This window comes from Mytilus galloprovincialis, chromosome 1, assembly GCF_965363235.1.
Source record: "Mytilus galloprovincialis chromosome 1, xbMytGall1.hap1.1, whole genome shotgun sequence".
Taxonomy (NCBI): domain Eukaryota; kingdom Metazoa; phylum Mollusca; class Bivalvia; order Mytilida; family Mytilidae; genus Mytilus; species Mytilus galloprovincialis.
The window spans coordinates 121359245-121386396 of NC_134838.1; the positions used below are offsets into that span (position 1 = coordinate 121359245).

Below are 27152 nucleotides of genomic sequence, written 5' to 3' on the forward strand. Positions count from 1 at the left end.
GCAGAGTAGATTTGACTTCTTAAGAATAAGAGGATAGATTTAATCAGAGTATCAGTGAACATGAACAACTAAAAAATCATAGCTGACAAGAAAAAATCTGCTAGTTCGCTTGAATACACTTATCTTAACATGTATTTTGACTTCAAATCACACAGCGTCCAATCATCATTTTCTGTTTTATTACCATGATTATCTGTTAGTATAAACTAAAATTTTTGTAAGATGACCTTCATTTTTTCACATTATCTTGGACAAATGTTTCTTAGGCTTGTTAAGCATGTAAAAGAAAAAATTTCGTTTAAACAAGAGAGACTCATTTTTTTCTTTAATTTAGACACAAATGCTGTTTACATACATTTGTAGAAACAACATGTACAAATATCACTGAATGAAATAATCTTTTCATGTATTTGCCTAAAAGCTATGCTACGAATGTGCAAGACAAATGGAAATAACACAAATTAAAACAAAACTTACGAATCATGTGAATGTGATCCCATAGATTGATTCAATCCCATTGTTTCTAATGTCGTTTGATTCTGTGAATAAATATAAGAGAACAGCATATAAGGTGTAGTCCAACAGCAAATGATTTAATTTTTTTTACTTTATTCTCTTTTATACAGAAAAAAATGCATCAACCCAACATTCAATTATAAAAAAAAATGGTTTCATCATAATGCATTAATTGTAACAGTACTTGGAAGAAAATAATATATTAGAAAATGGATCAACACTTTTTGTACTCAGCCATGGAAAATTGAACCCAAACCTCCTTAGACCTATATTGACCAGCCCAGCAGCTACCAATTTTCATTATGACACCTGACAACCTATTTCCAGTCCAAGCAAAGCATAATAAGTTGAAAGTCATAAATCAGCATATTAACCAATTTTAAGACAAAAATAATTACTGACATCAACAATTTTAAGCTAAACAAAAATAAAACAGATGCTCCGCAGGGCGCAGCTTTATACGACTTCAGAGGTCAAACCCTGAATAGTTGGGGCAAGTATGGACACAATTCAGGAGCCTGTAATTCAGTGGTTGTCTTTTGTTTATGTGTTACATATTTGTTTTTCGTTAATTTTTTTATATAAATAAGGCCATTAGTTTTCTCGTTTGAACTGTTTTACATTGTCTTATCGGGGCCTTTTATAGCTGACTATGCGGTATGGGCTTTGCTCATTGTTGAAGGCTGTACGGTGACCTATAGTTGTTAATGTCTGTGTCATTTTGGTCTCTTGTGGACAGTTGTCTCATTGGCAATCATACCACATCTTCTTTTTTATACAACATTCAAGTTGGATACAGCTCAGAATTTGGATTGTGATTAAATAGTTGACACAGCATAGGTTCCTGACACAGAATGAATGTGGTCTAATGAACTTAATTTTTTTTTTTGCTTTTGAGCAATTCACTATGCTTTTCTGAAATCTAAAATGAAAAAATGTACCCCTCCCCATAAATTCTTATCCCCACCCCCACTCCCAATTTTTGTTCACCTCCCTCTTTCCCATATTCCAAAATTAATCTCAATTCAAATTCTAATGGAGTTAGCAACAATAACTCTTTTTTTAAATACGTCATAAAATATCAAAATATAAAATGTAGTGTTGTCAAATTGTACACTTTTGCCTAACTGGTTACTCGTATAATTGTTCGACCAATTAGCCGGTTAACCGGTAGTTTAAGTTAATGTTTGAAGGCCTTATCAATAGTATCCTACACAGAAGAAGATGTGGTATGAGTGTCAATGTGACTACATTCCATCCAAGTCAGACATTTACGTTTTTATAATACGATGAATTGAAGTTTGGCCTTTGGTTTTTTAAGGCTTGTCTGTGAAGATTCCTGTCGAAGTTTGTCTTTTAATAATCAAATACACAATATCAACTATGGCGTTTGTACTAAATTCAAATTGAAAAATAAAAAAAACGTCTTGATCTCGTAGAATTGAATATGTCTGAAACCGATGATTCTTCCATTTTGTCTTGTTGTCTCCCAAAATAATGAGAGGTGTTTCAATTAAAATTGATTAATTCTGATATTCGTACCATCAAGTATACATTGATTACATTCACATTGGTTTGCTTTTTACAGTTTTTGAGTTAGCATTTAGTTTAAAGTATGACAAAGACTTGCACGACAGAGATTGCACATTCAGATGTAGGTCTACACCATATAAGATCAAAAATGAAATAATGAAGTAAATCGTAAAATTTAATCGTATCACTGATTAAAAATATTTCCATACACCAAATATACTTGACCTATTGCATATAGGGTGCAATCAACAGTTTTTTTCTATGACGTCACATTTTGAGGGACCATGCATAAGTGACCCTTAGTGGTGGACTGATTAATAAAGATACTTGTATAAAACTAGATATCACTGGAATCAGAATGTTCTCTAGTTTATAATGAAATAAAAATAATGTGTACTTTTAATATATTAAAAATATTCCATCCAATGAACATGGGGGGAAAAAGGTCTAATTTGAACATAAAAAACTTGAAACCAGGTCATGTGCACACCCATGAAGACATGATCCATGCACATTTTACATAATCAAAACTGTATGAAATTTGTAGGTTTTTACCTGGCCTTTCAAAAAAATCTTGTTTCAGGGTACGGTTTCCTGCTCCGAAAAGAGCTACAGTGGCTGCAAATAAGTTTTCAATTTTCACTGCCAAAAAAATAGGATGTTTACAGTGTTGTCTCCCCTCAAAATATGTAAAGTTAATATAATTTTTAAAATTATTTCAATCATTCAACCTGTTTTAATTGAAAGCTAATTAACTAATTTTTACAATCAAATACAAAAAACATGATACTTTTCACCAATTGAGTAAATAAACAGGGGTTTCCCTCCATGGTTATTTTTAGTCGGGGAATAACCCCTAGTTTTTTATACGAAACTGTTTATAGCACCCATAGTATTAGAAAAAAAGACCAAAACTCAAAAAATTAACTTTGACCACTGAACCATGAAAATGAGGTCACAGTCAGATGACACCTGTCAGCTAGACATGTACAACTTCAAATCATTCCATACTCCAAATATAGTAGACCTATTGCATACAGTATAAAAAAAAAAAAAGACTTAAACACAAAATCTTAACTATAACCACTGAACCATGAAAATGAGGTCAAGGTCAGATGACACCTTCCATACACCGAATACAATTGACCTATTGCTTATAGTATCTGAGATATGGACTTGACCACCAAATCTTAACCTTGTTTACTGATCCATGAAATGAGGTTGAGGTCAAGTGAAAACTGTCTGACAGGCATGAGGACCTTGCAAGGTATGCACATACCAAATATAGCTATCCTATTACTTATAATAAGTAAAAACAGTTTTCTCTCTGAATTCTTATTAAATATTATTTTAAGAACACATGCATTTTGAATCATGATCTTAGCTATGAAACCGTAATTTAACTTTTCTTAATTGATTATCATTTTTGTTTTAAAAGGTTCTTGGACTTGGTTTAATTCTAAAATCTTTGAAATGCAGCATAATTTGATCCAGGTCAAATCTTCAATTCATTCAGACCTATCAAAATAAACATAGCTCTTATGCCACTAACTTATGGTCCTTATGTCATGATATTTTTTGACAATTTGCATAGGACCACATGTAAATAAAAAAATATTTCTTTTCAGACTACAAGCATGGCAAGACAAGGACTTACAAAATGTACTTCCTTAGCAATTGTCATGAAAAAATGATAAGAAAAGTAACAAAAAAATTTATTTATAAAAAGTATAAACGTGATCTGTGGATTTTCCCTGAAGTCTCCCTGTTGGGCCTTCACTTCTCCCTGAAGTCTCCCTGTTGGGTCTTCACTTCTCCCTGTTTGGCTGCCAGGGAGAAGTGACTTCTCCCTATAATTTTGAAGTGTGGTGACCCCTGATAAGAGAATTTAACATTACAAAAAATCTTAACTTTTTTTCAAGTAGTCACTGAACCATGAAAATGAGGTCAAGGACATTGGACATGTGACTGACAGAAACTTTGTAACATGAGGCATGTATATACAAAGTATGATACATCCAGGTCTTCCACCTTCTAAAATATAAAACTTTTAAGAAGTTAGCTAATGCCGCCACCATAGCTGCCGGATCATTATCCCTATGTTTCTGCGACAAAAGTTGCAGGCTCGATAAAAATGCTTCTTTTTGGCCCTTTTTTTGCCCCTTATCCCTACATGTTCAGGGAAATTAACCCCAAACTCAATCCCAGCCTTCCCTTTGTTATACTGAACCTTGTGGTACAATGTCAGAGAAATGCATACAGTTACAAGTTAATGTCCTGAAACTAGAAAAATACTTGTTTTTGGCCCTTCCTCCCTGGACTGTTTGCCTCATAACCCTTAAAATAAATCCCAACTTTCTACTTTTGGTATTAAACATTGCGGTACAGTTTCAGAGTAATTGAAATACTTATACACAACTTATTGTCCTGAAACTAGATAAATGCATGCTTTTGGCCCCTTTGGCTCCCTAATTCCTAAACCTATGGGACCATAACCCCAAAAATCAATCCCAACGTTCCTTTTGTTGTTATAAACATTGTGTTAAAATTTTATGGATTTCTTTTCACTTATACTAAAGTTATTATACAGAAACCATCTGTCTTCGGACAACGCTGACGAAAACAACAACATGATACCAATATACGACCAAAATTTATAAATTTTTGCGCTTGTATACAAATTAATTAAAAGATTTTATACAAATATATCATGCTTACAAGGGGTATTTGCCAAAAATACCGGTTGAGAGGTACAAATTTCCAGAGCCGTTAGGCGAGGGAAATTTGATTACCTCGAAACCGGTATTTTTGGCAAATACCCCTTGTAAGCATGATATAATTGTTTAATTCCACCGACTGTTCCACCTCAGAAAGTTTATTATAATCGGGTATCATATGAAATTTCGACTTGAATGTATAATTTTTGTATACACTGCAGCTGTGCTATTTGTGCAGTCAAATTGCATTGACCCTATAATCATTTCTTATCATTTTTTTTTATGTACAGTCACTGACTGTATAATATCTCCCTTTTTATGATAATAAGCTGGTTCTCGGCTGACTACTACACTTTGTTCATCAGTTTCAGTGAAGCGTAATACAAGTGGATTCCAGTTTTATGTGACTGGTTGACAATTCGTTTCCGTTCAGTTTTATTTATGACGTCATTCCCGGAATTTTTACGTCATTCGGTTGAAATTCAATAATGATGCTTTTTATCCTAAATATTTCATCTGGAACCATATATTTAGAATGACCATGAATTTGTCATATTAGATTAGAAATAAGTCATTAGTTAATTTTAGACAAGGTATTCCCCATCTGCCATGGTATTTGCTAGGGTATTTCCCATCTGCCATGGTATTTGCTAGCAAATACCCCGGCACATGGAATTCCCTAATGGCAAATACCCCGGCAGAGAAAAGAAAATCTCAATATATAGAAATTGGTTAAAAATACCATGTTTCTCATCCAATCAAAATACAGCATTATTACATAAGGTGGAATTATATATCAAACTAAAGTTTACCCACATTATGCATACTGTTGATTCATTAATAATTGTTGGATACCAATTTTCGTGGATTTGTGGGTACCTGTAAACCATGAAATTCAAGGTTCAACGAATGACAAATTTTGTATAGGCTTGTATGCAGACCTTGGCAGAACCACGAAATTAAATATCCATGGACATGTAAGTTTTCCTTTATCCACGAAAAATAAATGAATCCACAGTAGATACATTTACTCTTTCTGCTACCTCACCATTGTCAATGAAAATTGTTGTCCTTTCTAAAGGAGACAACTAAAATATTGATCTATAATTACAGAAATTTGCAACTAAACTATTATAAACTGTCCATGCATAAGTTTTCAAAGGGCAATAAATATATAGATTTTACTGATTATACTCACAAAAAAATGAAATTGCATGATGAACTAGTTGTCCATTATTTAATATTGAAATCATATAACTAGGAGAAATTATCAAAAACACTCACCAGAAGAATATTTGTATGTTGAACTATGACCTGGCCACCCATTAGTGCTCCCATAGCAGCACCCAATGCTGTCACTAAATACACAAACCAGATCTGGTGCTTTATGAAAAAACTTTCCTGAAAAGAAATGAAAAGGTTTTGACTTTTTCATTCACACATTTATATAGGTGTTTAATGACCTTGACTACCCATGAGTGGGTTTTTTTCATGCACACAGAAAAAAATAAGGGTTCAGTTCAATGGTCAGGAAAGGTCATATTTACCAGTCATTCCGAAACTGAAAGCTATATGTCCTAAATAAATAATTGGGATTTAGTAAAATTTTGCCTGCTTTACTGACCATTGATTTTACATTGATATTCCTAAATATAAAGTTTTACTACAAGGAGACAGAAATATATGTAAATCTGAGTCGATACATACCTTATCACAGGTCACACATTTTGGCCACCACCAGAAGTGTAACATGTCTATTACAAAACCAGTAAGTCCCAAAAGAAAGGCATATATTAACAGTAGTGTAAACGCCCAGTGGTTCTCCTCGCCTACACAATTATTTATCCTAAAACAGATTATTTACGATTTTAAGTAATTTGTACTCTAGTTAACAACCAGTACCGGGTTTTAATCTATATTCAGGGTTTACATTTCTATCAATTTAAGACACTGTTTTGTTGCTGTGCTTAAAGGGGCATTGCATGTACCTGTCAAATTCATGTTTACCAATTTGACTCAAATTCACATATTTGATTTATAACATACAAAAACATATATAAAAAAAAAAGTCTAAAATAAACAATTAACAATACATGAACTCGACAACAAGTATCAACATTTCATGTGTATTTTTGTCAGACATCATCTAATTTACCATTGAAATTACCTTTTATTTCTCGTAGCTAATGTCCTTTAATGAATCTTTTTGAGAAAAAATGTGGGTTTTTTCCCTAGAGATATATTGAGTTTTTCCTTTATCTTCAAATTCTTAATAAATTTACAATGGAGACAGAATTTAATATCTTACCAAGGACAATGATGATCCATTCTTAACACACACTGGTTACATCTTCTGCAGTGATGAGCTCGTTTTGGACGTTTTTGTCGACATGTTTTACATACTTCCCAATGATTTATATCTACAAAAAAAGGTAGTTTAAGTTTATCAAATGTCATATCAAAAATACCAAATTAATTCTTAAAATTATTTGATCTAATAGATAGCATTCGTTGAAATTATAGCTTTTATTTTTGAACCAGGAAAGACAACTGTTAAAAATCTACAATTCAAAATAACATAAAAGTTTCATCTATGAAATTTAGGTTTGATAAACATTTACTTTTAAACAGACATATATATAAAAAAAAAAAAGCAAATTTGAGACAAGTACACCGCAATAAGTGTTAATGTTCAGGTATTTATTTTATTGAAAACATATTTTCAACAGTCCATTGATGAACATTTTTTTATTATATTTTTCCATGATAAAAATCTCATTTTGGTTAAAAATAGAAATCAGTCATGACAACTTTTAGCTCTTCCTCTACAGGAAATTCATGTTTACAAAAATAACAATAAAGGGAAGCTGACAAATTGCCTATGCATTTTTCAAGCTATTAAAATAAATATTTTAAAAGTAGGAAGGTCTATAAATTGTTTAAATGACCTTTCTAGACTAATCAAAGGAGTTTTACTTCCTGTCATTGTGTTTTACATGTTATTAAGAAATGAAATGTCTGTCATGACATTATGCAATGCAATCAAAATTAATCACCATTTGCTATACCTTTCCATGTTTTCATGCAATGTAATTAACCGAAAATGATATATTGACTTGTTTGACCAAGAAGAGACATTTTCAGTATAATTTAACAAAGAATGTTAAAGAAATAATACAACCTTCAATTAGTAAAGATAGGAAAATTGCAATATTTAACACCACAAGACCACATAATCACTTTTTTAGTTGTCTTATTTCCCATTATTTTGTCATTAAACGTAGAATACAAAAAATTAAGACCTGACAAATATTTTTAATCAGTTAAAGCATGAGATTTCTTTTTTAAAATTCTATTTGAATAATGTTTGAAAAAGGATCTTATTTAGTCAGAACACTAGGATAGTGGAATGATTTCATGTCTACTGAAAGTGGTGAGAAGAGCAAACAAAAAGTAGAAATTAAGGTGTCGAGGGGCACTGAGGTGAAAGATTGCATTTATTTTGAAAGAGTGTTTAAAACAATGGAACAAACTTTGGCAATATTTGAATTGGGGTTATCTTTCTTTGTCAATGCATGAAATTTTTAATACAACAGGTTTTCTTTGTCAAATAAGGTTATTAACATACACTTCATTTTGTAACTTGGATATCTGAGGATATATACTTTTATAATAATGCTTGATATGAACATGGATAGGATCTAAAGAATTTTAACCTAACTGTACTATGTTAGGTAAGGTAGAGATGAGACAAGAATAAAGCTAAATATAGCTGTCCAGCAAGTTTTGATTGCACATATATAACATATGAAATATTTCAAAATCTTAACAGATATATAATTTGAAAGATGTCCATCTCCTACAAGAAATACCATTCTACCAGAAAACTTTTTGCGAAGAGTTGCAGATTTTCAAGTTAACAATACAATGCTATCATTTAGAAACCATTTCATAATGAGCATCTTAAAACTAATGCATCATGGGTAACAGATGACCTGCAAAATATTATAATGGGTTGTGCTTTATTTACCCCAACATGAAGAACTGTAATTTGTATTTCCCTTATTAAACAAAAAACTAACACATGAAGTAATTTGACATTGATTCCTGTTATACAGTTGCAGTATTTGAAAAGAAAACAGTATTATATGATACTGAACATTCACATAATTTAAGTAAGGGATGAGCTGTGTTGGACCTTTCATCAAACAAAAGTTATTGAAAACACTGGCATTTGGTATTAAAAATAAATGTATCAGATTTGCTTAAAATAAATATATATCAGAGACAAATTTTATATAATTTATAAATATCAAAATCTCCAGCACATGGCCTTAAAATATATGGTAATTTGAATTATTTATGTATGTTATATTCTTACCAATCTGAGAATCTTCAACTAGAGGCACTCGTCCTGGATTTGTTGTAGAAGCTTTGAATAATGAAATTATACACATAACAGACAGAAAAACAAACCCTAAAAGGAAAAAAGGAAAATGAAATTATACACATACAAACATATACACTTTAAAATCAAATATAGCTAACTTACTGCATCTAACAGACTGAACTTAAGGTTAACAAATATACCACAAAAATTATGTTACGTTCAGATGAACGCTGCTAGATCATATATATACATCAAATATTATTGACAGATTGGTTATTGTAGTCTCTAAGAAATAAACCTTGCGACAACCCTGAAACATTGACCAATTCATAAAACATGAAAATCAGATCAAGGTCAGATGAACCCTACCAGACAGACATGTAGATGTACATGTACAGCTACATGTATCAATCATAATTATTCCAGACACCAAATATATTTTACCTTTTGCTTAATAAGGATGGAGGGCAGATGGAACTTGCCAGACATGTTCACCTTACAATCAGTCCTTTATAAAACCAATACAGTATACTATTAGGAACTTTTGGTCCTCAATGCTCTTCAACTTCGTACTTTATTTGGCCTTTTTCACATTTTTTTATTAGAGCGTCACTGATGAGTCTTTGTAGAAGAAACGTGCATCTGGCGTATATACGAAATTTCAATCCTGGTATCTATTATGAGTTTATTGACACTTCGTTTATTATATCTGATAAATGGACAGAACACTTTAACAACAATAACTTATTATTCACAAACTGAAGCATCCAAGTCTTTTACCTTCTGAAAAAGATATTTTGTACATATAAGTTATGTCTCAGTAACTTTTGGGCTAGCATTCCTATATCTAATTATGTGACTACAGAAATTAATTATGAAAAATTCATTAGAAGAAAGTAAAGTGAATGCACAATAATAACATGAATTAAAAGCATTGTATCAAAAACATTATATTTACCATATCTACCAAATTGACCAAATTACAAAGGGTTGAGAAAAATATTATATCAGGTACTGTAATATGGTTATAAAGTTTTCAAACTTGATACATAAATTATGTTGAATGATGGCAGCCATATACATATACATGTAATAATGCCTTCTTATTCTGAAAAAGAGCACTTAGTAGACCAATGCCTGTCCATTACAGATCCTCAAAATCAAATCACCATATTCTCATGAGTTTCCTGTACTGGACTACCCAAAAGTTAGAACTGATATATTTTTGCTAAACTGAAATCTGAATATACTTACACAAAACTAGTTCTCCAGGAAGCTGTTTATCATTATAGTGAGGTAAAAGTATTATAAACAAATTAACAAAAGTTCCATAAATCCAATAAAGTGTAGTAAAAGATAATGCCATGTATCCCTCACGGTCTCGGACAATGTGTAAACGACCAAGGAATGGGATATTTTTAACTTTGATTCTGTCTGAAAATTCACTGTATGGTGTTGCTTTAGAGATTCCAACATTATCCTGAATGGCTTCCTGAGTTATCATGATTATTATCTACAAATATAAATAAAATGTAACATAGAAGATGCACAACATCAGCAGTCAAACAATTCTTAAACTTGAAAAAAAAAGAATATTGAGTGAATACAATATTATGATTACCAATTCATGTACATGTATATAAAACAGTTTTCCCTGTTGTATTGCAAATTGGTGCAAAATTGGGGTGTATAGGTCTGGTATAAGTTGGCAGTTAGATGATATGTCTTGTTTTCCTTCTGTAGCAGTGATTTCACTTACCTACATGAAGTAGATACATGTAAATAACTAGCCTGCATAGGCTGCATTAGGCCGGGAGTTCTACTTACAAATGTATACTTCATTTTACACCAACACATAACACTAATAGGTTATACCAAATTATTTTGTAAACATCAATTATCTTAAATACAGTAATTATATATATAATGATTAATCATTTATTCACAAAAAAAAACAATTATTTCAATTAAAATGTTTTAAAATTCAACATTTTTTATTTGAATGAAACACTCAAACAGGAACATATACAAATGGTATATTGACAGGACTTGACACAACCTAATTGTAGCCGATTTTATCATCAGATCATAGTTAATGAACATACTATACAAAAACAGACATGTGTTAAAAATGCTCTTGCTATTAACCTATTAATTTCTGATGATATAAAAAAAAAAATGTCATTCAAACTAGTTTTAAAGTGATGCCAGTGTATCAAACTTGAACTTTGTCACTTCAGATTTGTTATTATTGCATTCATTTTAACACAGAATGGTACAGAATTCAAACAGAGTAATAAAAAAAAATATATACTTGATGATAAAACTTGTATTTGTATATGATTAGAATTATGTGGTTAACCCTTTCCTCCATGGAATATTTTTTTTTACCTACTTGATTTGCATAGGATATTTTCAATAAAAAAAAATCATGTTTAAAGTATAAATGCATTGCAATAAACAAATTTTTCATCAATGAAATTCCAGTCAAGATATTATCATGAATATCCTCTTTATATTGGATACAAACTTTTGTTAAGTCTGATAGAGATTTTCATAGGCAAGATGTTTCAATTGAAGCCCAATGCAGGCGTCATTATGAAGTAAAGGGGGTGGCGTCAAAAGGCGTCATTATGGAGGAAAGGGTTAACTTAATGAGCAGTTCTTCCAGTTTTTCAGTCAGAAGCTACATGTACCAAAATTCATAAATCTCGCCAAGTTTGCGATTTTATCAAATTTTTACTGAAAAGCCCATCTTATTCATTTCATGTTAGATATATATGAGGGGGGATAGGACCTTTGGCAGCAGTCCTTTTGCGCCAATTACTGTTTTTCAGGGGTATCATTTGCGCCAAATTTTACTTTCAAAATGTATCAATTGCGCCAATATTCGGAACTCATTTGCGCCAATTTATCTGTACATATATCTATCATAAATATTAATGATTACTATATATGTATTCTTATTTTTGCCCCAAAAGGTATCACATGTTAGGAGATATTTCACCATAAAGACGAGTTTCTGAAGAGAATTAAATGACTTAAGCAGCATTAGACAGTCAATGTACAGAGAGAGAATAAAACTTATTGCGTTGCTTAACAAAGATATGCCAATATAGAAAATAGAAGTTTTTGCTCTTTATGTTTTAGCCACATATGCTGATGACACAGAGCTTTGTTCCCACCATGCGTATGGGCTTTATTATTATTAAACTATTATTAACTATTTCATGGATTTCATCCTTCAATGTTTGTGTTTTTTGACAATAAAAAGAAGTTGAAAGCTACTACATACATTAAATTGGGAAGTACCCATGCAGCAGCAGTAATAAAAACATATGTTTCAGAAAAGGAAACATGTGCCGTGTTACACTGCCGGTTCCAAGTCCAAATAAAGGAGTAAGGAAGTAATTTTCTTTTAACTGGTGCAAATCGTATGTTTTATTTTTGGCGCAAATGAAACCATCTAATTTTAAAACATGTGGCGTAAACGTAGCATCTGAGAAAAAAAGTTGTGGCGCAAAAGGACGCATTTTTGGCGCAAACAGATCTCTCCCGGACCTTTATCGGGACTCCTAGATAGGGTCTTTTAAGCTCAGGATTTCGGTATTGATCCTTATAGAATCCGGGAATTCTTTTATTAGAATTTCGGGATGTCGGGATTTTAATTTATTTAAATTCGGGACCTCAGGATTTTGTGTTTTTAAGCCTGGGATTTCAGGATCAGGGCCCGTCATTACCCCCTCATATATTTGAAATAAATATTTTGATACATGTATAAACATCTAAAAATCCATCAATTTATTCAACTGGCATTTGAATGAGACCTGTGAAGTTGGTAGAGTAGTGCATGACTTACTCAGTTACTGTGCCAGGGGATCTGTGATATGTGATCATATTCATATGCGATGGATTTATAAAGGTTTACAAATATTTATTTTTTCACTTTTTTTAGTAGGCACTGGTTCTTAGTCTCCTATGAAACAATATTTTTCTTAATTTTTGTTACACTTCCATGTAACCATAGGCAGTGCCTTCTCAGTAAGCTCATATGACCAACAGCAAGTATTTGTGTAGTATGTCTTGTCTTGCTATTAAAAAAATCATTTCCAGCATCCAGTGATCCACCCAAAATCTATACTATTAAACGAGAAGACCTCATTTTGTGTGTCGCTTCTCTTCATCCGACAATAAATTGATCATCATGCCTCTGTGTCCTATAGGTACCATGCATAGTCGCATTTGTCATCCATTCTTATGACTATTCAGTTTGGGTTATTTTGGGAGAAAAACGAAAATAAAGGTATTCGGATATTCATTCCGTCATCAGACCGATATTCATTTTCAGACATGACTTCCAGATTTAACATTGAGAACTTCTGAACCAATCGTATGATAGATAACAAAAATGAAAAATAAATAAGCCAAACAGAGTGTTGGCCATATCGTGGTTTTTAGATCGTATACCTCGGTTTTAACTTATACATAATTTTCATAAGTACTCGGACGGGGACAGGACAATTATTTTTGCGTTTATCTGCATGTACTGTATACTATAATTAAAATACTACTTTACTATATAGAGGGGGCAATAGGGGATCCGTTAATATGTTAACACCACCTCGATTTTGGCAAAAACAGTTAACAAAAAATGCAAAAATGCTGATAACAGTTAACAAAGTGGGTTGAAAACAGTTAACAGCTTAAACTGATCTCAGATAACAGTAAACAACACATTGAAAAGGGCCATAACAGGTTAACACAAAAAAGTATTGTCCCCCTCTATATATAGACCCTCTATATAATATAGCAGTGATCGCCATGGAGAAGAAACTTCTAATTAATAGTTAATAGAAAATTAAATACACTTTAATATTTATAATATGGATACGTATGTTCATAGCAGAGACATAGAATGTATTATCATGTTTTGGCTTTAAAATATCGTCCTGTCTACATGTACCAATATGAATTTTGATATCATTTCTTAAATTCTCTACACATAAAATCTTTAAAAAAATTCTTCCTAAAAGAGATAGCATACTTTCAACCAAGCTTAAAATGCCCGCAATTTCGCTTTTAAGTCAAACAGGACTTCCGGTTTCAATCTTGCACATAAATTTCATAAGAGTACTCGGGGACAGCACAATAATTATGGGGTTGATAGAGAGTCTCTCTATAATATATCTATAGCAGTGATCGAATATGAGAAGAAACTTGAAATTGATAGTTAAAAGCAAATACACTTTATTTATAGGATACGTATGTTCATAGTATATAGAAACGCGAAAATAATGGAATTTAACAGAGAAAAAAATAACGGACTTTGGAAACAAGGGAAAGGGCTGAAACTGTTTCCAAGTACCTATGAATTTTTGATACCTTTTCTGAAATTCTCCAGAAATGAACTCTTATACTGAAATTTCCATTGAAGTACCTATAAATTTTGATACCTTTTCTGAAATTCTCCAGAAATGAACTCTTATACTGAAATTCTCCAGACACAAAATCTTTTACATAATTTCTACCGACGACAGTATCAACCAAGCTCTAAATTCCCGAGATTTCGCGGGTGTGTTCTAGTATCTATAAAAGTTGAATTGTGTGAATTTGTTAGATTTTGTCAAATATTTTTGATCATACTTTTGAAAAGAGATATATTCTGTTAGTGAATCATCTGCAATTTCACACCTGTGGTTCTCTAAGCAGTTTGTTAAGTTGTGACAAGTTTTTGACCTGTTTGTTTTGCAAGAAATGTTTATATTTACAGAGTTGTCCCCCTTTTGGATGAAAACAATTTGCTAAAATAAACTCTTCTGTCCCTGAGCGAGTACCGCAAATTCACCACGCATGGCCGGATCACTTATTTCAGTAATAATAACAGAGAAATACAAAACAATGTATTATATGTCTCTGGTATTGAATTACATTACATCATTTTTTAATTGATTAGTTTTAATTGGATTGAAAAGAGAAGATCTACTGATAAAACCAGGACAGTTATTTTTGAAACATTTTCATCAGTGACCGACTTTTGTTTTACTCAATATATTGTTAAAATTTCTATTGTATAATAAAGAACAGGATATTTTCTTACTGAACTTAGAAATGAAATTAGATACAATATAAATAATTTTTTAAAAATCTGCATAGAAAAAAGGGGCCGGCGAAAGCACAGGCAATTGTCTCAGAAAAAAATCATATATACCTTTAATAGGTATATAGGAAGTGCCTGTGGGAGAAAGATACCAGAGGGACATTACTCATAGATCGAAACTAAACTGAAAACGCCATGGTTAAAAAAGGAAACGGACAAACAGACAAATGAAAAAATGGAAAACTAAAGACTAGTCAACACGAACACCACCAAAAACTAGGGGTGATCTTAGGTGCTCTGAAAGAGTAAACAGATTCTGCTCCCGTGACATGTGACACTCGTCGTTTTACTCATGTTATTACAAACCGGGTAAATAATCTAATTCCGTAGGTCATATTCGTGAAAAGGGAACGGATTGTAGTTCAGTACGACATATGGAAGACATTGAACATATCCGATAGTCTATCATCTGTAAAACGGATATTCCATAACGGCCAACCAAAGTTGTGATGGCGTCTGTAAAATTTATGAAGGGATGATTTCAACTTCACTATTTGGAACTATTGATTTAAAAGCTTCCTTGTGAGCAGCAAACCTCTATCAAGGGAATCATAGGAATCGAAATAATTTGTGGCAGTTAAACCCGTAAATTGATAAGTTAATAATTACCACCAAAGTCTATGATTGTTATTTATGAGGAGGGTTCTTTTATTGTGTATCCTTTAAACTTTTAAGCTATATTTCTCTAACCTTTATACATTTTGCTCATTATTTTCTATTCTTTATATTTAGCACCGTGGGCCATTATTTTTTGTCATTATTTTTTGGTCCATTATTCTGTAGTATTGGACTATTATTCTGTAGTATTGGTCCATTATTCTGTAGTGTTGGTCCATTATTCTGTAGTGTTGGTTCATTATTCTGTAGTGTTGGTCCATTATTCTGTAGTGTTGGTCCATTATTCTGTAGTGTTGGTCCATTATTCTGTACTATAGGTCCATTATTCTGTAGTATTGGTTCATTATTCTGTAGTATTGGTCCATTATTCTGTAGCATTGGTTCATTATTCTGTAGTATTGGTCCATTATTCTGTAGTGTTGGTCCATTATTCTGTAGTGTTGGTCCATTATTCTGTACTATTGGTCCATTATTCTGTAGTATTAGTTCTTTATTCTGTAGTATTGGTCCATTATTCTGTAGTATTGGTCCATTATTCTGTAGTATTGGTTCATTATTCTGTAGTATTGGTCCATTATTCTGTAGTGTTGGTCCATTATTCTGTAGTATTGGTTCATTATTCTGTAGTATTGGTCCATTATTCTGTGGTATTGGTTCATTATTCTGTAGTATTGGTCCATTATTCTGTAGTGTTGGTCCATTATTCTGTAGTATTGGTCCATTATTCTGTAGTAATAGTTCTTTATTCTGTAGTATTGGTCCATTATTCTGTAGTATTGGTCCATTATTCTGTAGTGTTGGTCCATTATTCTGTAGTATTGGTCCATTATTCTGTAGTGTTGGTCCATTATTCTGTAGTATTAGTTCTTTAATCTGTAGTATTGGTCCATTATTCTGTAGTGTTGGTCCATTATTCTGTAGTATTGGTCCATTATTCTGTAGTATTGGTCCATTATTCTGTAGTATTGGTTCATTGTTCTGTAGTGTTGGTCCATTATTCTGTAGTGTTGGTCCATTATTCTGTAGTATTGGTCCATTATTTTGTAGTGTTGGTCCATTATTCTGTAGTATTGGTTCATTATTCTGTAGTATTGGTCCATTATTCTGTAGTGTTGGTCCATTATTCTGTAGTATTGGTCCATTATTCTGTAGTAATAGTTCTTTATTCTGTAGTATTGGTCCATTATTCTGTAGTATTGGTCCATTATTCTGTAGTATTGGTCCATTATTCTGTAGTGTTGGTCCATTATTCTGTAGTATTGGTCCATTATTCTGTAGTGTTGGTCCATTATTCTGTAGTATTGGTCCATTATTCTGTAGTATTGGTCCATTATTCTGTAATGTTGGTCCATTATTCTGTAGTATTGGTCCATTATTCTGTAGTGTTGGTCCATTATTCTGTAGTATTGGTCCATTATTCTGTAGTATTGGTCCATTATTCTGTAGTATTGGTCCATTATTCTGTAGTATTAGTTCTTTAATCTGTAGATTGGTCCATTATTCTGTAGTGTTGGTCCATTATTCTGTAGTATTGGTCCATTATTCTGTAGTATTGGTCCATTATTCTGTAGTATTGGTTCATTGTTCTGTAGTGTTGGTCCATTATTTTGTAGTGTTGGTCCATTATTCTGTAGTATTGGTCCATTATTCTGTAGTATTGGTCCATTATTCTGTAGTATTGGTCCATTATTCTGTAGTATTAGTTCTTTATTCTGTAGTATTGGTCCATTATTCTGTAGTGTTGGTCCATTATTCTGTAGTATTGGTCCATTATTCTGTAGTATTGGTCCATTATTCTGTAGTATTGGTTCATTATTCTGTAGTATTGGTCCATTATTCTGTAGTGTTGGTCCATTATTCTGTAGTATTGGTTCATTGTTCTGTAGTGTTGGTCCATTATTCTGTAGTGTTGGTCCATTATTCTGTAGTATTGGGCCATTATTATGTAGTGTTGGTCCATTATTCTGTAGTATTGGTCCATTATTCTGTAGTATTGGTTCATTATTCTGTAGTATTGGTCCATTATTCTGTAGTGTTGGTCCATTATTCTGTAGTATTGGTCCATTATTCTGTAGTATTGGTTCATTATTCTGTAGTATTGGTCCATTATTCTGTAGTATTGGTCCATTATTCTGTAGTGTTGGTCCATTATTCTGTAGTATTGGTCCATTATTCTGTAGTGTTGGTCCATTATTCTGTAGTATTGGTCCATTATTCTGTACTATTGGTCCATTATTCTGTAGTACTGGTCCATTATTCTGTAGTATTGGTCCATTATTCTGTAGTATTGGTCCATTATTCTGTAGTATTGGTTCATTATTCTGTAGTATTGGTCCATTATTCTGTAGTATTGGTTCATTATTCTGTAGTATTGGTCCATTATTCTGTAGTATTGGTTCATTATTCTGTAGTATTGGTCCATTATTCTGTAGTATTGGTTCATTATTCTGTAGTATTGGTTCATTATTCTGTAGTATTAGTTCTTTATTCTGTAGTATTGGTCCATTATTCTGTAGTATTGGTCCATTATTCTGTAGTATTGGTCCATTATTCTGTAGTATTGGTCCATTATTCTGTAGTATTGGTCCATTATTCTGTAGTATTAGTTCTTTATTCTGTAGTATTGGTCCATTATTCTGTAGTATTGGTCCATTATTCTGTAGTATTGGTCCATTATTCTGTTGTATTGGTCCATTATTCTTTAGTATTAGTTCTTTATTCTGTACTATTGGTCCATTATTCTGTAGTATTGTATTGGTCCATTATTCTGTAGTATTGGTCCATAATTCTGTAGTATTGGTCCATTATTCTGTAGTGTTGGTCCATTATTCTGTAGTATTGTATTCGATACATCCTATTGGGATATTGAGACAGCACCGCCTGCACTGGGTCCAGCGCTCTAGACGGTGACCACTCGGCCGCCTACCCAGACAGCATTTGTACATCGGCACAGCAATGGCCCAACGTTGTTTTTAAACGTTATCCCAATGTATCATTGCAAAGTGGCCCTATGTTGGCCCAACGTGATGGGTCAACGCTGTTAGGTTTTATGCAATACATAGGTCCAGCGTTGGCCCAATGATGTAATAATACTGCCGATGTTGAACAAACGTTGGTCCAACGTAGTAATACAAACTTTAAACAAACGTTGGCACTCCGTTGGTTCAATTTTTAAAATTTTCTATCAATATAAAGGATGCTAAAATCTCTTCCAAGCAACAACTGAAATAATTCCTGGTTTTACATCAGTTCAAAATAGCAAAGACATTAGTTGGAATCCCCCTTTTTTTGGACGATCAATGCATTTGAATGGGGACATGTCCTTGGACCCCCCCCCCCTTTTTTTGTCTTAGGTTAGGAACCCCCTTTTTAAAATGGCTGGATCTGCCAATGACATGCTATCACATTAGGCATGAAGATGGAATTGTTTGTTGATTAGCTATCGTAAAGAATCGTAAGATACAGTCACAGAAATTATTATTTTGATTAATTTAGTCTAAACAAGTTATAACTCGGACCCATCCATTCACGGGATCACCAGTGAAGGTGATACACGACCAAAATCACTCATTATATTCATAATATCTCAAAATATCGACACACCAATGTTAAATCTGCTTTCGCTTATTTTTGTTCATCCCTCGCCGGGATTCAACCCATGCTATTGAGATATTAAGACAACACCCCCTTCCGCGACTGTGTCCTCCGATCAAGACCACTCGACCACCTAGACTGAACATATATATTCGCTTTGACTGGACGACATATTATAAACATAGGGGTTTCAACTATGTGACTTTCTTTATAAGTTGACAATTCGAATTTAGAACTGTAAAAACAATTTCCGAACTAGGATTCATTCGATTTTGCAGGTGTCTTAATTCTACAGTAATTAAATATTGAGGGATGGTTAATTCGATTCGGCATTTAGTACAACTATTATCTTGAAGAAAAAACAAATATAATTAAATTACCACTACCAATTCTTAGTCGGAATTAAGTGCCCGAACTCACACCAGAATCTATTTGAAAAGGTTAAGTACCAAAAAAAAGTCCACCAAAATAAAACAATCTTAAACATTGATGATCGGGCGATGCTAGATACAGTAAGATATAGCGCAGTACTAGCTGACTTGTATATACAGGTCGTCGCATGTGTTATTTTGAGGATCCTAGCGTTTTATTTAAAAAATCGGATAATTTAATTGAATTCTTACAGATAAATCTCTAATTTAATCTTACTTTTGTAGATAAAAAAAATCAAAAATAGAAGATTTTCTTAACAATGCACGATGATGTTTAGCACTTAAAAATATGGACGAGATGTGTTTGGAGAATGTGAAATGATAAACAACACAAATCAAGTGTCATAAGTTGAAATAAACGATCAAAGAAGAAAATGACAAAAATAATGAAATTGATTCATGAGCTATTCAGGTTATATATACTTGTACTAAGATATGGTACGTCACGGAAAATTAATGTATTCGTACATTATAACCATTGAAATATTTGAAAAATTCTAAACGCTACAAACAGAAAGTATTCATAGCATTCAAAATAAAGTGGTACGTTTGCTGTGAACCAGGTCATGTGTTTGGTTTATTTTAAATTCCAATGCAGAAAAAACACACACTGCAAAGATAACACAAAAATGCATTATATGATGATAATCGTTTATTACAAAATGATAAGGTTAAAAGAAAATGTACTTTCAAGTATGAAAATTAATGTTATTTTATATGATGAAAATTTGAAGAAACCAGCTAGTTAAAAGCTAATATATTAAAGAAGATGTGGTATGATTGCCAATGAGACAACTCTCAGGCCACCAGAGACCAAATAACACAGAAATTAACAACTATAGGTCACCCTACGGTCACCAACAAAGAACAAAATCAATACAGGATAATCAGCTATAAAAGGCCCCGAAATGACAAATGTAAAGCAATTCAAAGAGAAAACTAACGACCTAATTTGGTCTTATTTATTTATGAAAAAAAATGATCCATTATTCTGTAGTATTAGTTCTTTATTCTGTAGTATTGGTCCATTATTCTGTAGTATTGGTCCATTATTCTGTAGTATTAGTTCTTTATTCTATAGTATTGGTCCATTATTCTATAGTATTGGTCCATTATTCTGTAGTATTAGTTCTTTATTCTATAGTATTAGTTCTTTATTCTGTAGTATTGACCAATTTTTCTATAATTTACCCTATTTTCTTTGTTAACCACACCGGACCCTCATTTATCACGGACGCTAACTTTTCATAATTATGTATTTGCAAAAACTGAAGAATTCGAAATCATCATTTGACGGCTCTTTTTGTCTTGTTCGATCTTTTGAAATACTACGAATTTCTATTATCAAGCATTGGTCGACTAATTATAAAAAGAAGATGTGGTATGATTGCCAATGCGACAGCTGTCCACAAGAGACCAAAATGACACAGAAATTAACAACTATAGGTCACCGTACGGCCTTCAACAATGAGCAAAGCCCATACCGCATAGTCAGCTATAAAAGGCCCCGAAATGACAATGTAAAAGAATTCAAGCGAGAAAACTAACGGCCTTATTTATGTACAAAAAAATGAACGAAAAACAAATATGTAACACATCAACAAAGTCAACCCCTGAATTACAGGCTCCTGACTTGGGACAGGCATATAATATATACTGCGGCGGTGTTAAACATGTTAGTGGGATCCCATCTCCATAACATGGGACAGAGGTGAAAATACAACATAAGAACGAACTATAATCAAAGTACTGATTACTGAACATTGGATGACCGCAAGTTCTTGTGGATGGTCCGACAAGCACTTGTCTCAGAAAAAAATCACATCTCTATACCTGAAAGTGAGATTATACTAAATGTACAGATAAAAATGAGTATGGTTAGGAGTCTCGACATCCTGCAATTGAATGAATTCAATAACGTGCTTATGTTTATATAAATGCTTGTCAATATTAATCCAACTTATGAATTTCTTATGCCGGCGGAAGTGTTATATAGTTTGTTCTACATATTAATGACATTATTTAGATTTTGTTCATATACCCAGGTATTCAAGATTTTGAGTTTTTCAAATAATGTCGTAGAAAAAACTACTCGTTGCTCAAAAATAGTCGTAAATTATAAAAGAATGATGTTATCAAGTTATTGAAATTTTCTTAGTGTGCCTTTTTCAAACCCGGAAAAATGAAACTCGCGTGAAATCTGATCCAGTATTGCATCTTTTTCACATCATATTCTAAGCTTAGTGGCTTTGAACTAGCTGTCAGTAAGAACGTTTTGTTGTTTAGATATGGAACGCCGACACTGATATTTTGAGATATTATGACATTTCGCATTATATGATGTTCATTTGCCATTATATGATGTCATTTTACCCTTATATGATGTGCACTTGTCCTTATATGATGTACACTTGGCATTATGTGATGTACACTTGGCATTATGTGATGTGAACTTGTCCTTATATGATGTGAACTTGTCCTTATATGATGTACACTTGTCATTATATGATGTGCACTTGTCCTTATATGATGTACACTTGGCATTATGTGATGTGAACTTGTCCTTATATGATGTACACTTGTCATTATATGATGTGAAGTTGTCCTTATATGCTGCCCAAACACATTTATATGAGGTGCAAACATCTTTGTATCATGTCCACAATTCATTATATGATGTGCTTTCTCCATTATGGTATGTGATTGAGTCCTTTTATTATGTGATGCTTTCCTTATACGATGTAGAAACGGCATTATGTGATGTGCAATCACCTTTATATGATGACAATTTGACATTTAATATCTGATGTACAAATTATATTATAAGATGTGCAAATGATCTTATATGGTGTACAGATGGTCTTATATGATGTGCAAATAATCTTATATCATGTACAGATGTCTTTATATTATGTGCAAACTTCTTTATATGATGTGAACTTATCCTTATGTTATGTGCTAACATCGTTATATGATGTGGTAAGGTCATTATATTATGACAATGTAATATCATAGGGTGTGGTTCGGTTTACATCTTTATATGGTGTCAGAACACCATTATGATGATGATGTGCATTCATTGTCCTGATGGTCAATGAACATGATTACGATTAAAGCGATTACTCACTACGTCAGAACTGATTCTGATCTGCTTCTGCGGAGTAACAATTAATTTAAACAATATTTATTCAGATAATTCATCATAATACGATATTATACAAAGGAAACAATATTCAGGATTCAGAAACAAGCAATTTGCTTTTACAAATCTGTCTCCTTTACAAAAATAATACACTTATTGAACAATACATAAATATAAATACTGGCATGCTCTGTAATAAATATATGAATATGAAAAAGGTGAAAGAAGAAAAAAAAAATAAAAAAAGAAGAAAAAATTTAATGAAAAAAAAATAAAAAAAATAAAAAATAAACATGAATTATTGTAATGTATACAGTGTGAAATGCTTTGGTTCCTATTGAGTGATGAAGCATTAACATCAAGGGTTAAAACGTTTACTTTTAATAATATAGAATCTAATAGTTCTTGTCTTAAATTAGTATATATAGGACAGGATAACAGGAAGTGAGAATTTGTTTCTACATCACCACAACGGCAATTTGGAGAGTCTACTAAGTTACGAAGGAAAAGGTGAGAATTCAATGAGCTTGAGTCCATTCTTAAGCGAGCATGAAGAATTTGACCAAAACGATGTCCTATATAATAAAACGCTGGGATCTTACTATTTTGGGTACTAATTTGTTTTTTGAATAATGATAGAGATTTACATTTTCTTATGTTTAAGTTAAGAGTGTTCCATAGTTTTGTTGTTGCAGGGATGAAATATTCAGAATATAAACGGATCCGTGTGTTGACTTGTGAAATATTATTTCTCTGTCTTGTATTATGATCATGCCTACTGCCTACTGAATCAGGCAGTAAGTCTCTTAAATACTCTGGAGTTTTATTATTCAAAATTTTGTGATAATGAGTTAGTCTGTGATTGCGTCGTCTTTCAGATAATTTTTCCCATCGAGTTTCAACATATAAATTGTTTATACTGGTAAGTTTAGTACCCCCCGTGACGATACGCGCTGCGTCAAGCTGAATACTTTCAAGTTTAGCCATCAAATTCTGATTTTGAGAGTCCCAAACGACATCGGCATATTCAAGAATTGGGCGAACAAATGATATGTAAATTTTTTCAAGTGAAAATCTATCAAGAACATTTTTCATTTTTCTCATTATATTTATTCTTTTGTAAGATTTAGAAACTATATATTCAATATGGTCGTTCCAGGATCCGTTGTTAGAAAAAAAGACACCTAGATGTTTGTGTTTACTTACTGTTTGTAACTCTTGGGTGTTCATATTTAATGGAGGATGAAAGGGTCTATTTATTTTTTTTGAAATTATCATACTTTCAGTTGTTTGGGCATTAAAATTCACAAGCCATTTTTTTGACCAATTATAAATCTTATCTAGATCGTCATTTGAAATTTTAGCTGTTTCTGTTGGATTGTCAACCATAATATATAACGAAGTGTCATCTGCGAATAGTTTAATTTGAGCTTGAATGTCTTCTACAATATCGTTTATAAATAACAATTAATCAGGCTCAAATTTTTAGCTGTCGTTTGGAAAATGGTTGAGATTTAAAAAGAGACAAACCTTAGTATGTTAGTATGGCAAGCCGTTCTCGTCAAAACTATGTTTAAACCCTTTTTTCGAAAAAAATACACACTGAGATTTAAAAACCTAAAATAACACACTGAGAAATCGAAATTACACACTGAGATTTAAAAAAATAAAAAACACACACTGAGAATTCAAAATTACACACTGAGATTTTAAAAAGACACACTGAGATGAAATAAATTGAAAAACACACACTGAGAATTGTTAATTACACACTGAGATTAATATGCAAATTACTAATGAATATTCATGAGATGAATAATTCAACAGATTAATATCTTGATCTCAAGAACTCTTGTCATTATAATGAAATGCGATTCCTTCAACCAACATTCGCAATAAATTTCAAGACTTAACATCGCTCATATTCATAAGTTTGTTGCCTATAATTCAGATCATTACTACCAGTGTATCGGGATGATTTTTTTTTACTTAAAACCGTTGGTCCCTTTTCAAAAGTGTTCCAACTGTTTCCCTGGTTTCGCTAGTTAATCTTTTATATTTTTGTTACGTTTATATGGTATAATAGACACTTGGGTAAACATTTCACTGCATTCTTTTGCAGATTGTTCCAATGTTTTCTTATAATTTTAATAAAGTTTTTCACCATTTGGTTATATTTTGTAATAAGAGTAAGTGGGTATTTTTCTTGTTCTTGTTTTTCTAAAGTTTTTTTATTAATAATTTGGGACCAAATCGAAGGACTAACGAGTTCTGTCCCCTTGTTGTTTTAAGCTTGTAATAGATTCAGATTAAGTATGCTAATTAGATATGTGCGCATAAAAAGTGCGCACAAATCTCAGTGTGTAATTTTAAATTCTCAGTGTGTAATTTTAAATTCTCAGTGTGTAATTCCAAATTCTCAGTGTGTGTTTTCAGTTTATTTATTCTCAGTGTGTCTTTTTGAAATCTCAGTGTGTAATTTTCAATTCTCAGTGTGTAATTTTCAATTCTCAGTGTGTAATTTTCAATTCTCAGTGTGCGTTTTTCATTTTTGTAATCTCAGTGCGTCTTTATGAAATCTCAGTGTGTAATTTTTAATTCTGTGTGTAATTTTCAATTCTCAGTGTGTAATTTTCAATTCTCAGTGTGCGCTTTGAAGTTTTAAAATCTCAGTGTGCTTAGTTGTAATTCTCAGTGTGTAAATTTTTCGAAAAATGGTTTAAACATAGTTTTGACGAGAACGGCTTGCCATATGTTAGTACCTCGTTTTAAGATGTAAAAAAATCACATCTGATATTGTTAGAAAAAAGTCAATACATATGAATTGCAACGTTTTGTTTCAATCGACTGGTCTAAAAAAATAAACATACGGAGTGCAATAATGAACATACGGTGAAAATTATTAAATTTAAGAAATAATTCTTTTCTTTCGTGCTCTAACAAGGGAGGGCATTATATTTGTCAATTTATGTACACTATTCTCAGATCTGCAGTGACATCACAACATGTAACTGACCAATCAATGATTAGATTTTGTTTTATATAAACAATGTTGAGAGGTGATGCGGATAAGAATCCTCTTGATTTTCCATGGACTTCAATGCAAATTAATTTAATTGATATATATTGACACCAGTTGAATCTAGTAATTTTACCCACTTAATATTTTTAAAGACGCTATATAATATCTCCATTTTGATTTTTATCATACTATATCCTCTAAAAAATCTAAGAAGTTAATACACGAATTTCTAATATGTACATTAATGTAAATTTTCCCTTGCTGATTATCTAAGCTGTTCGAGTTTCTGTTTATATATTCTCATGATAGACACAAAAGAATGGGGAAAAAAACAGACTTTGATAGGGTAATTGCTCATATAAGGGACCAGTCATTTGTAACCCCAAAACGGGGGGATAGGAAGAAATAAAAGGGGCCTTTAATTTCATCATTTTTTTTTTATGAAAGGTGCATCCAATTTTATATAGTTACAGATTTGAGGTATAATGTTATGGCGATGTCTTCAAAATCCGTAGGCATCAATTTTATCGCCTCGTTACGCTCGCCTCAATTGTTAAAACCTGAATCCTTAGTTTCAATAATTTCACTAAGCAGAAATGTTTTCATCTGAAGCTAATATCGAATGAAGGTGTGGTAAATATTAATGAGACCATACCGGCAAATCCAAATTAAGTTCGTGGAGTCGCAAACAACTTCCACACTTGAAGTTCTAGATCCACTACTGACGCAATATTTTAGACTTATAATGCATTTAGAAACTTATTACGAACAAAAGTGTATGTGCGTTTGTGTGTAATTATCAGGTGGTGGCTTTTTTTTTTGGGGGGGGGGGTGAAATTTGTAGGTCTTTGGGAAAGGGGGTATTTATTGACTATTTTTACTTCTTCAAGGTGTAGACATGAAAAAAAAGAGAATTTCCACTGTTTCCTTACACGTCCCCACCCCCATGAAAGAAAATTACCATCATTATCAAGTTACTTATTTATTTTTTTAACACTCCGATGTATTGTTACCAAAGAGATTTCTACTTAC

General features: G+C 32.2%; 1 protein-coding gene across 2 annotated transcripts in view; it reads right to left on the reverse strand.

The window, feature by feature from the left end:
- LOC143055791 (palmitoyltransferase ZDHHC21-like) overlaps window positions 1-14936 on the reverse strand; it is a 43106-nt gene extending 28170 nt beyond the window's left edge. Inside the window, exons 1-7 of one of the 2 annotated variants that reach the window (XM_076228880.1) lie at window positions 14848-14936; window positions 10411-10669; window positions 9148-9243; window positions 7075-7186; window positions 6474-6612; window positions 6051-6167; window positions 478-539 (exon numbers count right to left, since the gene is read on the reverse strand). In XM_076228880.1, coding sequence (XP_076084995.1) covers window positions 478-539; window positions 6051-6167; window positions 6474-6612; window positions 7075-7186; window positions 9148-9243; window positions 10411-10660 — 776 coding nt within the window. In that variant the 5' untranslated portion in view covers window positions 10661-10669; window positions 14848-14936. Of the gene's footprint in view, window positions 1-477; window positions 540-6050; window positions 6168-6473; window positions 6613-7074; window positions 7187-9147; window positions 9244-10410; window positions 10670-14799 lie in introns of both variants that reach the window. The other variant, XM_076228879.1, reaches the window with a different exon arrangement.
- Window positions 14937-27152: the final 12216 nt, after the last annotated feature.